This window comes from Mesocricetus auratus, unplaced genomic scaffold (genome assembly GCF_017639785.1).
Source record: "Mesocricetus auratus isolate SY011 unplaced genomic scaffold, BCM_Maur_2.0 Super-Scaffold_100014, whole genome shotgun sequence".
NCBI classification, from domain to species: domain Eukaryota; kingdom Metazoa; phylum Chordata; class Mammalia; order Rodentia; family Cricetidae; genus Mesocricetus; species Mesocricetus auratus.
Genome location: NW_024429197.1, coordinates 38,994,090 through 39,007,554, shown reverse-complemented (window position 1 = coordinate 39,007,554; position 13,465 = coordinate 38,994,090). Strand labels below are relative to the sequence as shown.

At 43.3% G+C, this 13,465-nt stretch overlaps 1 protein-coding gene across 1 annotated transcript in view; it reads left to right on the top strand.

The window, feature by feature from the left end:
• Cachd1 (cache domain containing 1) overlaps positions 1-13,465 on the top strand; it is a 212,526-nt gene that overhangs the window by 103,942 nt on the left and 95,119 nt on the right. The window contains exon 3 of the mRNA XM_005086633.4: positions 8,199-8,347. Coding sequence (XP_005086690.1) covers positions 8,199-8,347 — 149 coding nt within the window. The remainder of the gene's footprint in view (positions 1-8,198; positions 8,348-13,465) is intronic.

The following is a 13,465-nucleotide window of genomic DNA, read 5'->3' as shown; positions in this document are numbered from 1 at the left end:
GGAAGCAGATAGGTTTAGATACCATAGTCAGTATAGAGAATTGGTGAGGAAAATAAATGTCTTTGCAAAAAAGTTCTCTTCCCTGTGAGTTTGTAAGAGGGCGGTCATTGGCAAGCCTGGAAGGGGGCCTCAATAGAACCTGCCAGCGTCTTGTCTTCGTCTTGGCCTTCTCAGCCTACAGAAATAAATGTTCCGTGATTGGCACAGTATATAGCATTTTTGCTACAGCAGCCAAAACTAAGATAACAAGGCCCTTTCTGCAGTAGCCTGCGTTTCCTGGAAGACAGTCAAACCGGAAAATAGACAAGCCCCGAACTTTCTGATCACAGTTTGATGTGTGGGAAGTTTTGTGAAGGTAAACGCATATAGTAAATTAACCCTGCTAAGCCATTTTTACGTGCTTAAATAAATGTGCAGGGCAGCCACACAAGAGTGTAGATTTGATAGAATTATTTTGTTTGTGAGCTGTATGACCCTGGGCAACTCAGTCCACTGCAACAATAGATTATATGTAAAGACATAATGCTATTACGAGGAATAAAAGGCATACTTTGCACACTGTATAACAGATAGGAAGCAATCATTTAGGGATACTTATTGTTGCATTACCATTTTGCTGGGAAAATGGGCTCCTCATCTGATGAAAGGTCAACAGTGTGAGGTGGCGTAGGAGTGGAGCAGCTGGTGAGTTCCAGGAAAGTTTGCAAGGAGGGAGCCTAATAAGGCTTCAAGGAGGACAGAGCTGGGCTAGGGTGAGTATAGACAGAAGTCCCATGATTTGACCTGTGTAATTTCTTCATCTTTTTTAAAGGGAGAGGGGGTTGAACAGAGATTAGGTCTGTTTCCTTCACCTACTCAGCTTGAGCTTGGTCAAGCCCTGAGTCTTCATTTCCTTGGCCACAAGAATGACATAGAAAATATCTACCTTTTGGTTATGTTACATAAGGGACTACTTACATAAAATGCATTAAACATGGAAGAGTGCAAGCAAGAGTAAAATTATGATTAGATTTAAACACACACACACACACACACACACACACACACACACACACACGAACTCAAAAAAATTCTGAACTGTCCACAACTGTAATTCTCCACCCTCTATACACACACAGGATGTCAGATTCACCAACAGCTGACAGAGACTGAAGCCCAGTGCCAACACATTCAGCCTGAGTCGCCCTCTCTCCTTTCCCCAAGTACAGAGTGTGTTCTATAGGTCTTTAGTTCCAGTACCTGAGACAATTCATTAAGTGTCCTCAAACAATAACAATTACAGTAATAACAGACAGCAACAGCAATAGAAAACACCTGCTGCTCCCATGCATTTAGTATTTTTAATGTTTGACACTGTCAAGTGCTTTATAGACCTTATCTGACTTAAATCTGGACACCAGAAAACAAACATTATTATTCCCAACTTAGAGGTAATTAAAGCCCATAGTGGTATATGCCTTTAATTCCCATAGAGAGGCAGGAAGATTGCAGCAATTTCGAGACCAGCTACATAGAAAGTAATAGGACATCAGAGCTACATAGCAAGACCCTATTTCAAACAGGCTAGACAAAGGGCTGGGGAGGTGGTTCAGTGGTAAAGTGCTTGTCTTAAGAGCCTGAGGATCCGAGTTCAATGCCATAATCTGTTGTTTTTCTTTTTACATTGTTGCTACCTTTCAAGCTATCCTACTTAGCAACTGCCACTCTTCTACCAGCAGCTAGGCCTCAAGAGCAGAAGCCTGAGGGGATTCTGTTCCCTCAGGCACTGACTCTTTCAAAGCCAATAAAAAAACTTATTTAAATCTCTGTCCCGCTAAGGAAATCAAGATTTAAAGGTTGAGGTAGACTCCTGCATCTCTCAAAGAAGTCCTGGTGTTTGTGCTCTCCCTCCTTATAAGCCCTTCTCCACCTGGCTCCTCCCTACAATTTCCTGTCAGCTAGTTGCTGACCCAGCCTCCTGACTACAGGTGTTTATTTAACCAAACACATCTTTGCATCGTTAAACATTATGTTCCAGAGCATAAACAAAAGCAACACACCTTAAATTAATATTTTACAACAAGAATCCACACAAAAATGCTGGATGTGGTGACAGGAGGGACCAGGGCTTGTTGGCCAAGCAGTCTAGCCCAATGGTAAGGCTCCAGGCCATTGAGAGACCTTGTCTCCAAGAAGGTAGACAGTGCTCCTAAGAATGTCACCCGAGCTTATCCCTGTGGCCACCACACAGACACTTCCCTCAACCCCCCCCCCACAAAAATAGAGATAATTAAGTTGAGGCTTAGAAAAAGTTTCCTATGTGTCTTTCAGCTAGCAAATGATAGTTACATTTAATCCATTCTTCTTCCTCCCCAAAGCCCTTTTGCCATTTTACTGATAAAATATAAGAAAAACATGCGTCCACCGTGTCACTTAAGCCGGGTTTCTCATCCATGAGGATGTGGTAAGGCAGGCATTGAAGGACAGAGGTGTGAGCCGTTAAGTTCTTATCACGGCACAAAGGTTTTTGAGTATCAACTGTTAAACTCTTCTACATTCAATATGAATTTTGCTGTGAATCTTCAGTCCCCTAGGATAGGCTTCCTGCCCGCACCTGTCAACCTCATTGTTAGATATTTTAAATAAAGCTTTCCCTAACATAAAAAGCTCCTTCCAGCCCTTCCTTTTAGGAAGCAGTCATAAATAAAGTGTGTACTGGGCCTTTGCAGTTCTGTTTCTTTTACCTTTTTAACTGTGTGCCCATCCCCCCTGCTCTTCACCCTCAGAAGTGCAAAGCTAAGGTAAGAAAAAAAAAAGTGCCTTTTAAAGGCGCTCTGGGGAAGTACGCAAATGACAGAAGTGTCTATGCGAAAATTAAGGGAGGGGAAATTCAGCAAGAAGGAAATCCATTGATGTTGTGATGAAACGTTGTCACTGGAGATGATGACAAATTAGAGTCGGTTCCCATGGGGACCACACACTACCCTGCTGATCATTTGACCCATGGCTGGATGTTGGCTAGCCTAAGAATTGACCCAAAAGATGACAAGATGGTTTTAGTCCCGTTGTCTCATCAGCATTCAGGAGCCCCTTAGGGGATAAAGGAGAGAGGATAAAGAAGGATAAAAGATGAAAGCTGAGCTGTGGAAAGAAAAATGTTTTTAATTATGCTGAGGAGGATTGTGGGTCCACCTGTAGCTCTTTGTTGAGAATGTCCTTTGTTTTCGCCTGTCTGCAGAGATCATGGCAGGATACAGCCCAGTTTCTGTGTGGCCTCTTGGAAGGGTCTACAGCAGAGCTTCCCCCCTTCAGTTTAACAGATACATTCAGACTTGACTGTCTCTGTGGGCTATCCTTACTCTAAGAGGTTCTGTTATGCTTGTCCAGCAACCTGGGTTTGGCTAGCATGCTAAGAGAGATTGTTTTTAGAAAGGGGAAAAATGGATTATTAATTGAGGTTTCCAAGTGAGCCTCCAGTGCGTTCCTTAGTGGGAGATCTAGAGAGCCCTTCTCAGGCTGCAGGTACCTGGCTACCGCACTTTGGGTGTCTTCTGCCTCCATTTCTCCAGCTAGAACCTGATAACTGCTATTCTCTTACACCACAGAGTATTATAATCGAGTTTATTAAGGTTAAAAAACAATCAAAATATTAAATTCTGAAACTCATTTCCTAAACGAAAGGAGCAGTTTGTTCCATTTTCTCAGTCCAGGTTATAAACAGTGAATGTCTAAAGATGCCTGAGTTATTGGGACAATTATAATTTAGTCTGATGCCATTTATACCACAATTAACATAGTTGGGTAATGTTAGCAAGGGATTGTGGGGTTTTGTTGGGGGGGACTATATCATGACATATTTAACCCTAGGAATTATGAAGAATTATGAAAGAATATTTGTAAAAATCCCAGTTCTTATTATAAATTAAGAGGTTGCATAGTGTATGCTATCCTGCCAAGAATCTCATGTTAAAGTGGATTGAAAAAGAAACTGGGGTTGCTGGCCATGTAGCTTAGTTGGCAGACACTTGCCTAGCATATAGGAAGGCCTAGCTTCATTCCCCCCCACTATATAAACCAGATGTGGTACTGAATGTCTGTGCCATCTCCCAGCATTCTGGAGGTAGAGGTAGAAGGATCAGAAGTTCAAAGTCACCCTCAGCTACATAGTATTTCCTGGGTCAGCCTGTGCTACATAAGAGCCTCTCGCCTAGGAAAAGAAAAGATGTCTGTAGAGTGGGGAGGTTGCATTGTGAATTGCCAAGAGAAGTGTTGTCTAGAAGTTAGAAGCTTGGTCTCTGAGGATTATTGAGTTCCTACCACCTTGTGACCTTGAAAAGGTAACTTAATTTTCAGTGTCTCCCTCTGTGAAATAAAGGCTTTTGTACTCCGTGGGGTTTTTTGTTTTGTTTTTGTTTGTTTAAAATAGGTTCAAAGAGTCCTTGATCTCTAAACCCAGCCTTGAGTACTTCGAATTACAGTCATAGACCTCCTCCTCACCCAACTAAAGGGGTTTTTAAAGGGTTACATTGATATGTATGTGTGAAATGCTTAGTGAAGAAACTTTGCAAAGCTTCCAGCAAATGTTGGCTTCTTCTTCTTCTTCTTCTTCTTCTTCTTCTTCTTCTTCTTCTTCTTCTTCTTCTTCTTCTTCTTCTTCTTCTTCTTCTTCTTCTTCTTCTTCTTCTTCTCCTTCTCCTTCTCCTTCTCCTTCTCCTTCTCCTTCTCCTTCTCCTTCTCCTTCTCCTTCTCCTTCTCCTTCTCCTTCTCCTCCTTCTCCTTCTTCTTCTCCTCCTCCTCCTCCTCCACGTCCACCACCACCTCCTCCTCCATCACCTCTTCCTTCTCTTCCTCCACCTCCTCTTCCTCTTCCTCCTCCTCCTCCTCCTCCTCCTCCTCCTCCTCCTCCTCCTCCTCCTCCTCCTCCTCCTCCACCACCACTTTGTAGTGAAGTAAGATAGGGTGTCGCATAAAAGCCTGGGGAAGCTGCTGCAAAGACAGGATAAACATGGGGTTGAGGTCTTTTAACTGTCATGGATCCTGGACTCTGTATGTAGGTGCTGCGTCCCCTGCCAAGGAATGCAGCTTGGGGACTGGGGTGTACCCCTGTTAACTTAGCATATGCCAGGCTCTAGGTTGAGGCTGACACTCACCAGGCAACCAAAGGCCAGCATTCCCCAAAGCTCTTATTAGCCAGAAACTCCAGCTGCCCCACCCCCAACAATGAGTTTGGCAGCCATTCCAGACTGAGGACTTTCTGCTCTGTGCCTTGGCTACTTATGCTCAGAAGATGTTTCACCCATGAGATTTGCCATGTCGTTGTCTTTCAGATTACCTTTGTAGCTCCTTTAGGTTTGCTTTGTCCGAGCAGGTGGATACAGCCTTTACAGGCAAGATAGCTTTGAATTAGATCAAGTGGATCTTTCTATTGCTCCATGGCTTCGCGCTAACCACTTAACATCATTGGCATAGAACAAGAATGTCTACGCTGTAGAGTCCTGTGTCTGGCATATAGCAAATTCCTTCATATGGCAGCTGTTAGAATTTTCTGACTAGCCCCTGATATCTATCTGCAATAGGTTTGCAGTCTACAAGTTAAAATGTTGATAACTCACATGCAGCAACTGTATTTGTACAGCTTTTATGTTATGTAGCTTGCCTTCAACATGCTTGCTTTAGGATGGGACTCATCCCATCTTTACACGTTTCATTTAACTATTGTTGGGGGTGGGGGACTGCCTATAACTTAGTGGCATAAGCCTATGTGTTTATGCTTAGGGAGTGGATGGGTAAAGAGTTTGGACCTGACCCTGCAAAGTCAGCTTATCTCTGTTCTGTGATGTCTATGTAGGCGGCAGGGCAGCTTCTAGGGGTTGCAGTTCTCTAGGGCTTCTTTTTCTTTTGTAAGATTTATTTATGTGGGTGAGTATTCTGCCAACATGTATTATGTGTACCATATGTGTGCCTAGTGCCCTCAGAGTTCACTGAGGTGTCTGATCCCTTGGAACTGGAGTTAGAGATTATTGTGAGCCACCACATGGATACTGGGAATTGAACTCAGGTCCTCCGCAAGAACAGCAGTGCTCTGAACCACCGAGCTATCTCTCCAGCTCTTTTAGAGGCTCCTTGACATATGCCCAGATAGACTTACTCCAGGAAATGCTTAAGCCCTTGATTAGGCTAACAACTAAGCGCATAGTATGACCTTTCTTTGTGTCTGTGGCTTTTTATAGGATGGTAGCTGGGAGCCACCATGAAGGGTGAGCAGGTAGAAATCAGATGATCTTTTGTAACCCAGGCTTGAAAGTTACGTAGTATCACTATCTGTAGTCTCCACTGATGGAAACCATCTTAAGACCAGATTCCGGCAGTGGAATAGAGGGTGTTAGAATCATGGCTGCACCTAGGGATGTTAGAGCTCCTGACCTATAACCAAGTGTCTGCTTCATTTCCATGCTTAGGTGAAACTCTCCCTCTCCACACATTCCTCCACCATGATGTTCTTGCCTAGTGACCATGAACAGAAAACCCTCTGAACCTTTGAACTAGCATACGGCTGAGTGTGATCTTGGCAGCCTCAGGATTTATTGATAGACAGACAGACAGAATTGTTAAAGAAGTTGTTGGTTACTAAACCAAAAAAAAAATGTTTGGTAATTTCTAGGAGTAAATTTGGGGACTAGATAATTTGTGGTTATGGGAAATTATCCTACACATTGTAGAATGTATAGGTGTATTCCTGGCTCCTTGATAGCAGTTTCTACCAAATTATCACAACCAAAATTGTCTCTAAACATTGCCACATGGGACAATGTAATTAGTGGTCTAACGTGAGGTGTGAAATTCAAATGTACTGTACATATTGCCTCAATGACCTTCACAGAGAAAAACCCACGTCTTGGTACAGTTGGAGTTCCAGCTCAGGGAGTACAATTGTAGGTGGATGTGGTGATTCCCAGCCATACAGCTCCTGTCTTGCAAAGAGAATCACCCAATTCGAATTACTTTCATATTCTTTTCTATGTCCAGAAAAATTTCCAAGCTTTATTAGTACAATTTTTAGGAAACTTTAGAGACTTCAGTTCTTTGAGCCTATCACCAGGAAAAATACTGTCTTAAAAGCAAATGGAGAGGCCGGGCGGTGGTGGCGCACGCCTTTAATCCCAGCACTCGGGAGGCAGAGGCAGGCGGATCTCTGTGAGTTCGAGGCTGGCCTGGACTGACAGCCTCAAACAATACAGAGAAACCCTGTCTTGTAAAACAAAACAAAATAAAAAACAAATGGAGATATTCTGATTGCCTCCATGTCCCTGCCTGTAGGCTACTAGATTGTATGAGCTGTGTGACCCAAAGGGGATGATTAGTTCTCCTCTAGCATGCTGTTAATGAATAGCTCTGCAAAACCAATTAGCCATAATTCTATCAGTCATCTCATTTGGGTAACATTTTGTTGAAGGGGAAGACAAACAGCACTGTTTTCCTTGGAGATCTATAATTAAGCTGTGGTATTCGATAGGAACAATGGAGGGAAAAGCAGTATATGTACCAATTTACTTTCCTTATCCCCAAGAACGTAAATCATAATAAAGTGTTCTGTTCATATCGGTTAAGCTTTTGTCCATCTTAACGGTGGAAAGGGTCACATTCAAGTATATTTCTAGTTATTCATTTTGCCTTATATGAGTATCTGCATTGTACCTCCCTAGAGAATTGCTATTCACCTGGAAGATAGTGAATGATGTCCCCAAGGGCTGTACAGAAGGTACTAAGTGTCACTTCCCTTTCTTCTCATACTCCCGATTCCATTTATGTGACTCCAGAATCAGAAATTCTCTTACTCTTTCTCTCCTATCATTATTTGCTCTCTTAGCAATGGTGCATTCTGTCCTGCTGGCAGTAATAATATCTGAAATTCTCATTTCCATCTTTTCCAGCAGTGCACTTGTGGATATGCATCATTCCATTAAATTTGGACACGTAAGAGGTTGGAAATACAGCTCCCTCTCTTGTAGACAGAAAATAATACTTTATTGATGTCTAAATTTCCTACCATAATGTCCATGTGTTTTGCAACGTATGTCCAGCCCATCAAAGTAAAGATGATTTGGGTGCAGTTTTTGTGTTATGCACAACTTAGTGTATCATCTCATGATGCAAATTAATTAGCTTGTCAAGAAAGGTGAAATAAATGGGTGATTTATTTTGCTCACTGTCATCCACAGCTAGCCAAAAAAATCCGTGAGAAGTTCAACCGTTACCTGGACGTGGTCAATCGGAACAAGCAAGTTGTAGAAGCATCGTATACAGCTCACCTGACATCCCCACTGACTGCCATCCAGGACTGCTGCACAATCCCGCCTTCCATGATGGAGTAAGACTTGAGCATTCTCTACTGCTGCTGCTGTTGTTGATAGACCAAGAGCTGGATGGCTTAAACCTCAATATTCGAAGTGCCCATGTTTGATTATTGCGAAGTACCTAGTAGCTTTCTATGTATTTAATGCAAGCCCTTAAACATCTGTATATTTAAACTTGTTGGCTTCTGCCCATGAATCTCCCCTATTACTTGCTCACCTAGAGAACTTTAGCTTCCTTTTTGCCTCCCAGAGAAGTCATGATTCCCACAGGTCTGTTTCCATAGTTACTTCATATGCCTGCATACACTCAATGCACTACACCTTGCTGGTGAGCCTGCCTCGCCTCCTCTGCTGCTAAGTGCAGGGATTGCACCTCTTCTGCGTTCACCTCTGGCTCTTGGCACTTGGTTTTATTAACTGTGCGTTATTGCCTAAGCTAATTTATATCTAGGGGTGAGTAAGCAGGTTTCAACCCTCAAGAACCGTATAAAACATTATGTGACAGATATTGACCATCAGACAGGGCAAAATGTGACCCGAATCCATGTTGGGATTTCCCACAGCAAAGAGCCTCACCAGGCAAGTTATATCAGACATGTTCATGAAGGCACACGAGGAAAGTTATTATAGTACCACTTAGAACAGAAACATGTAAATATAGATAAAAATCTCCCAGTAGGGGTTTTGTTTGGAAAAGTGAATGACACCCATGCATGGGAGATGGTGAGATGCAGCTGTGCTTCAGAAGCTGATTTGTGAAAGTGACCATGCACACATGACCACATGTACATACATTAAAGGCTTGGGAAGGTGCCAGGCAGTGGGGGCACATGCCTTTAATCCCAGCACTTGGGAGTCAGAGCCAGGCAGGTCTCTATGAATTCGAGCCCAGCCTGGTCTACAGAGCAAGGGCCAGGACAGCCAGGGCTACACAGATAAAGAAACCCTGTGTGCAAAAGCAAACAAAGGATCTAGGAAAGCTTCTACTTAAGTGTTCTGCAATAAAGACAGCAACTCCCATTTTGAATGTGATAAGGAGGTTTCAGGACGGTGATGCTAGGTGTCTCTTTGACAAAGCCAATGTTCTTTTCAGTTAATGTAATGAACCAGAGAATACAGTTTCTTCTCCAGGAGCTTCTTGTGTAGTTAAAGATTCAAGAGACCTTCACTGCCCTGGAAAGATTTACAGAGAGTTAGTATAAATCAATGCTCCCTAAGAGATGGGGCTCTGTGCCAAATGTTGAAGATGCACGATACCTGAATTCAGCATAGATGACTGAGCCAAGACACGCCATCGTTCCGGGGTAAAACTGAACAGTCAAAGATAGGCCTCTGGTGAAGCGTTGAACTGATATCTGACAACAGTTCTTCGAACCAGGCAGGACTACCTTTTTGAGCTCAGTCTACTTAGCTTAGAATTCAGTTTCCTTCCAGTAAAACACATGTAGGGATTTTTGGATTGATGATGCCCTAGCCTTTGGCAAGACACTAGTACTTCTTTAAAATTGCAAGGGTTCCTGTTTTTAAGCAAAGATTCAAGATGGAAATAGTAGAAAGTTTTAGGGGAAAAGTAGGGTAGGGCCCCTTAGCTAGCTGCCTTGTGCCTTCCAACAGGCTTTTGTGGGCACGCTGGCTGTGGCAGTGTCTAGTCAAGCACGTTCACTTCACTCTTCCTGTGTTCCATTGGTTAGATGTTTACATTGTGAATCTCAGGGAATTCACCATGGATCTCAGTGCAGAAGGGAGAAACGCTGTCGCCCAGGGCAGTTACAGGCATAGCTAAAGCATTAGGGCTTTATGTGAACTCTGTAACTCCCAGGTATTAAAGTGTCGCAGCATTAGAAAGGTGGAGAACCACTGTTCTAGGCTATGAATTATATTGTATTAGAAGCAAACTCTTCAAGTTTTTTGTGACCATGGCCTATATCTAGCCACATTAGTTCATTAGTAATGTTTTATGATAAATATAAGCCACCAGGTCCCAAATAAAGATTCTGCACTTTGTTCTCAATTCTGTCCATTGCTAAACCACCTGGACACTGTAAGCATTTGTTGCTTTTTTTTTTTCTTTTATCTAAACTTGGGCTCAAAACTACAATAATCATTAGTCTCAGTGTCTCCGACCAACTGATCTTTGCTCAAATGTTTTAAAAGATGAGCTAGAATTAGGATGGTATTTTCATAAGTAACTTTAGCCAATGGCATATCTTCACTTTTTGTTCTAGGCCAGACTTTTCAATTCTACTGACTTGCAATGTTTGTTTGATGTTTTTCCTTAGGATTTATTAATATATATATATATATATATATATATTTAAGAACATAAAATAGCCAGTTCTATAAAGGAGCTGCAAGGAGTATAGTGGCCCGCTGGTTGAGATCACTCAGCTAGTAAAAGTGCTGGTCATGAAGCCCTGTGACCCCAGTTTATTCCCATATAAAGGTGGAAGGAGAAAGCCAACTCCACAAAGTTGTCCATTTACCTCCATATGTCTGCTGTGGTGCACCCACCCCTGCCCCCAACCCCCCTCCCCACATATGTGCATGTGAGCATGCACATACATGTAATAAACTAACAAAGGAGCACGGTGCACATGCTTACCAACTCTGCTCTAGGAGAGCTGAAGCAGGAGGATTGTGAGTTCAGGGGCAATCTGAGCACTGGGGAGAAGCGCGAGACCCTAGAGAATCAAGGCAGGAGAGAGAAAGATCTGTTACATAGAGTCCCCTGCACCATGCATCTGAAGGTGACGTTGTGACCATGCACCTGAAGGTGACGTTGTGACCGTGCACCTGAAGGTGATGTTGTGACCGTGCACCTGAAGGTGACGTTGTGACCGTGCACCTGAAGGTGACGTTGTGACCATGTACCTGAAGGTGACGTGGTGACCGTGCACTTGGAGGGGACGTTGTGGCCATGCACCTGAAGGTGACCACCTGGGAAGACAGCCGCAAAGGGGCAGGAAATTGATTTCTCAGATGAGTTTGCTGCTTCCCTTCTCAGATTAGTCAGCTCATAAAGTTCTCACTCAGGAGCCTTGGGAGTGAATGGTTCTGCATGGGGCCCTGCATAGCGATGAGACCCTCTGTCTGTGTTTATCGAAGGGATGATCCGAAGCCTCAACATTCAATACTCTGGAAAAACAAACAGGTTGAGGCTTAACCTAAGACCAGCTCGTTTTCCGTGGTCTTCCTTGCGGTAACAGGTGTCGGGTTCTTTTATTCCTGGGTTTGTTGATGTTTGTTTAGCAGTGTGGGGACCTAACCTGTGCCCTTTTGCATGCTAAAAACAACAGTCTTGGGCAGCAGGGTCATGCACCCTGCTTGCATCATGTTGGCCAGGTGCTAAGGTGCGAAGAGCCACAGACATCGCATCATCCCCGTGGGTCATATCTGACCTTCAGGTGTCCTTTTTGACCCCCACAGACATTTAAAATTATTTTCCCCCTTAGTGTGTTTCTTAGTCCATTACCAATATCAGAGTTTTGGAAGATTACACAGTTTGAAAATGTGAAAGTTGGTTGAGTTTTTTGTTGTTGTTTTGTCTTCTTGAAGAATCTGGGTACCTGACCATAGGAAGTTCCCAGTATCCACTTGGCAGCCCCCTGCTTTCACGAAGAGCCATTCTCTCTTCAGAGAGTCTCTTGTTCGCCCACTTGTTCTAACCAGCTCTCTTCACTTTTATGGTTGGCCCACATTGATACTGAAGTTTTTCAACTCTCCTTTTTAAAGAATATAATGCTACACCATGGATTTGACTTAGGGATATATCTTGCCTTTGTGCATTCCCTGCAACACCATCATCAACTTCCCTTCTTATTCTCTCAGGCTTCCAGGAACCCAGCCATCAAATGCACTTCATTAAGACTCTTGTCCCTGAGACCTGGCTCCAGCTTCGATGTTTTCATTGTGTATGTCAAGAGCCACCTATCTGTTGACAAGCCCTGCTGCCCCTGGGCTTTTTATCTTGCAAGATCAATAGTTTTATCCTCCACATTTCAGAGTGCATTTCTTCTGTTCCCAATTCCTTTTATAGATATTATTGCCCATTGCCATTCTTATTTATATTCTTTTGGTATCTTTATTTTTTAAGAAGGAAAAACACAAACCAGAGAGTAAACACTAAGATGAATCTAGCCTTTTATGCTTCTTTGTATCTCCATGAGGGCAGTCGGTGCTGTCGGAACTCACTCATGTTTGCTAACTGGCTAATCGTGGCAGGGATTGGCATCATAAGCAAGGCGGTGTTTATTGTGGGTCAATAAGCAATGTCTTTCCAGGGCTCTTCACCTTGCTCCCTGAGTGGCTTCAGCTGAATAGATAGTTCTCTCCCGCTCATGGTGCGGTTAGAGGGTGGGGACTTTAACAACTTCACTGAGTCTCAAAAGCGAAGAAACTCTTGGAAGCACTTTTAAATTGAATTCCCACTCTTTTCAGGAGCTCTTTAAGTTGGGGCATCTCCTGAGGATGCAGTCAATGCATCACTGGAGAAGGCAATGGAATCCATCCCATTTCTAAGCCAAATTTCCTGTATTCGCAGGCGTTACCCAGGAGACAAGCCTTACCGTTCAGCTTCTTGAGGCTTTGTGGTGTAGACCAAGCAATTAGCTCGGTTCTAATGCAAAAACCATGGTCCCTGGTTATAGTTGTCAGTATCACCACTGTATCATCAGGGTTCCGCAGAGCAGCAGAACCCACAGGGTGGGTGTGCGAATGTGTGGTTTGGGATGTGTGATAGATCGTGATTTACTTTAAGGAATCAACAGATGTGATAATGAAGAGACAAGTCCAAAGCCTGCTGGGTGGGCTGACAGGTCAGAGGCCCAAAGAAGAGCTGTACCTCAAGTCCATAGGCAGTGTGGTAAGGGAGTCACTGCTGTTTAAAGCAGTCAGTGTTCTGAGAAGTGGCTCATCCCATTGATGCAGTCCATGAGGGTCTGTGTTATACGGGAAACAATCTGCCTTTCTCTGAATCCCTGCTTTAGCTGTTTCTCCTTAGTTGGAAGATCCATGATGGTGTTTGACTTCCTTTTTTTCTTTTCTCTTTTATTTATTTATTTTTTTTGTGATACCACAGCCTGTCCACATTGATACATGCAACCAACCATGGTTTCCTTAGAGAAAGGAATACA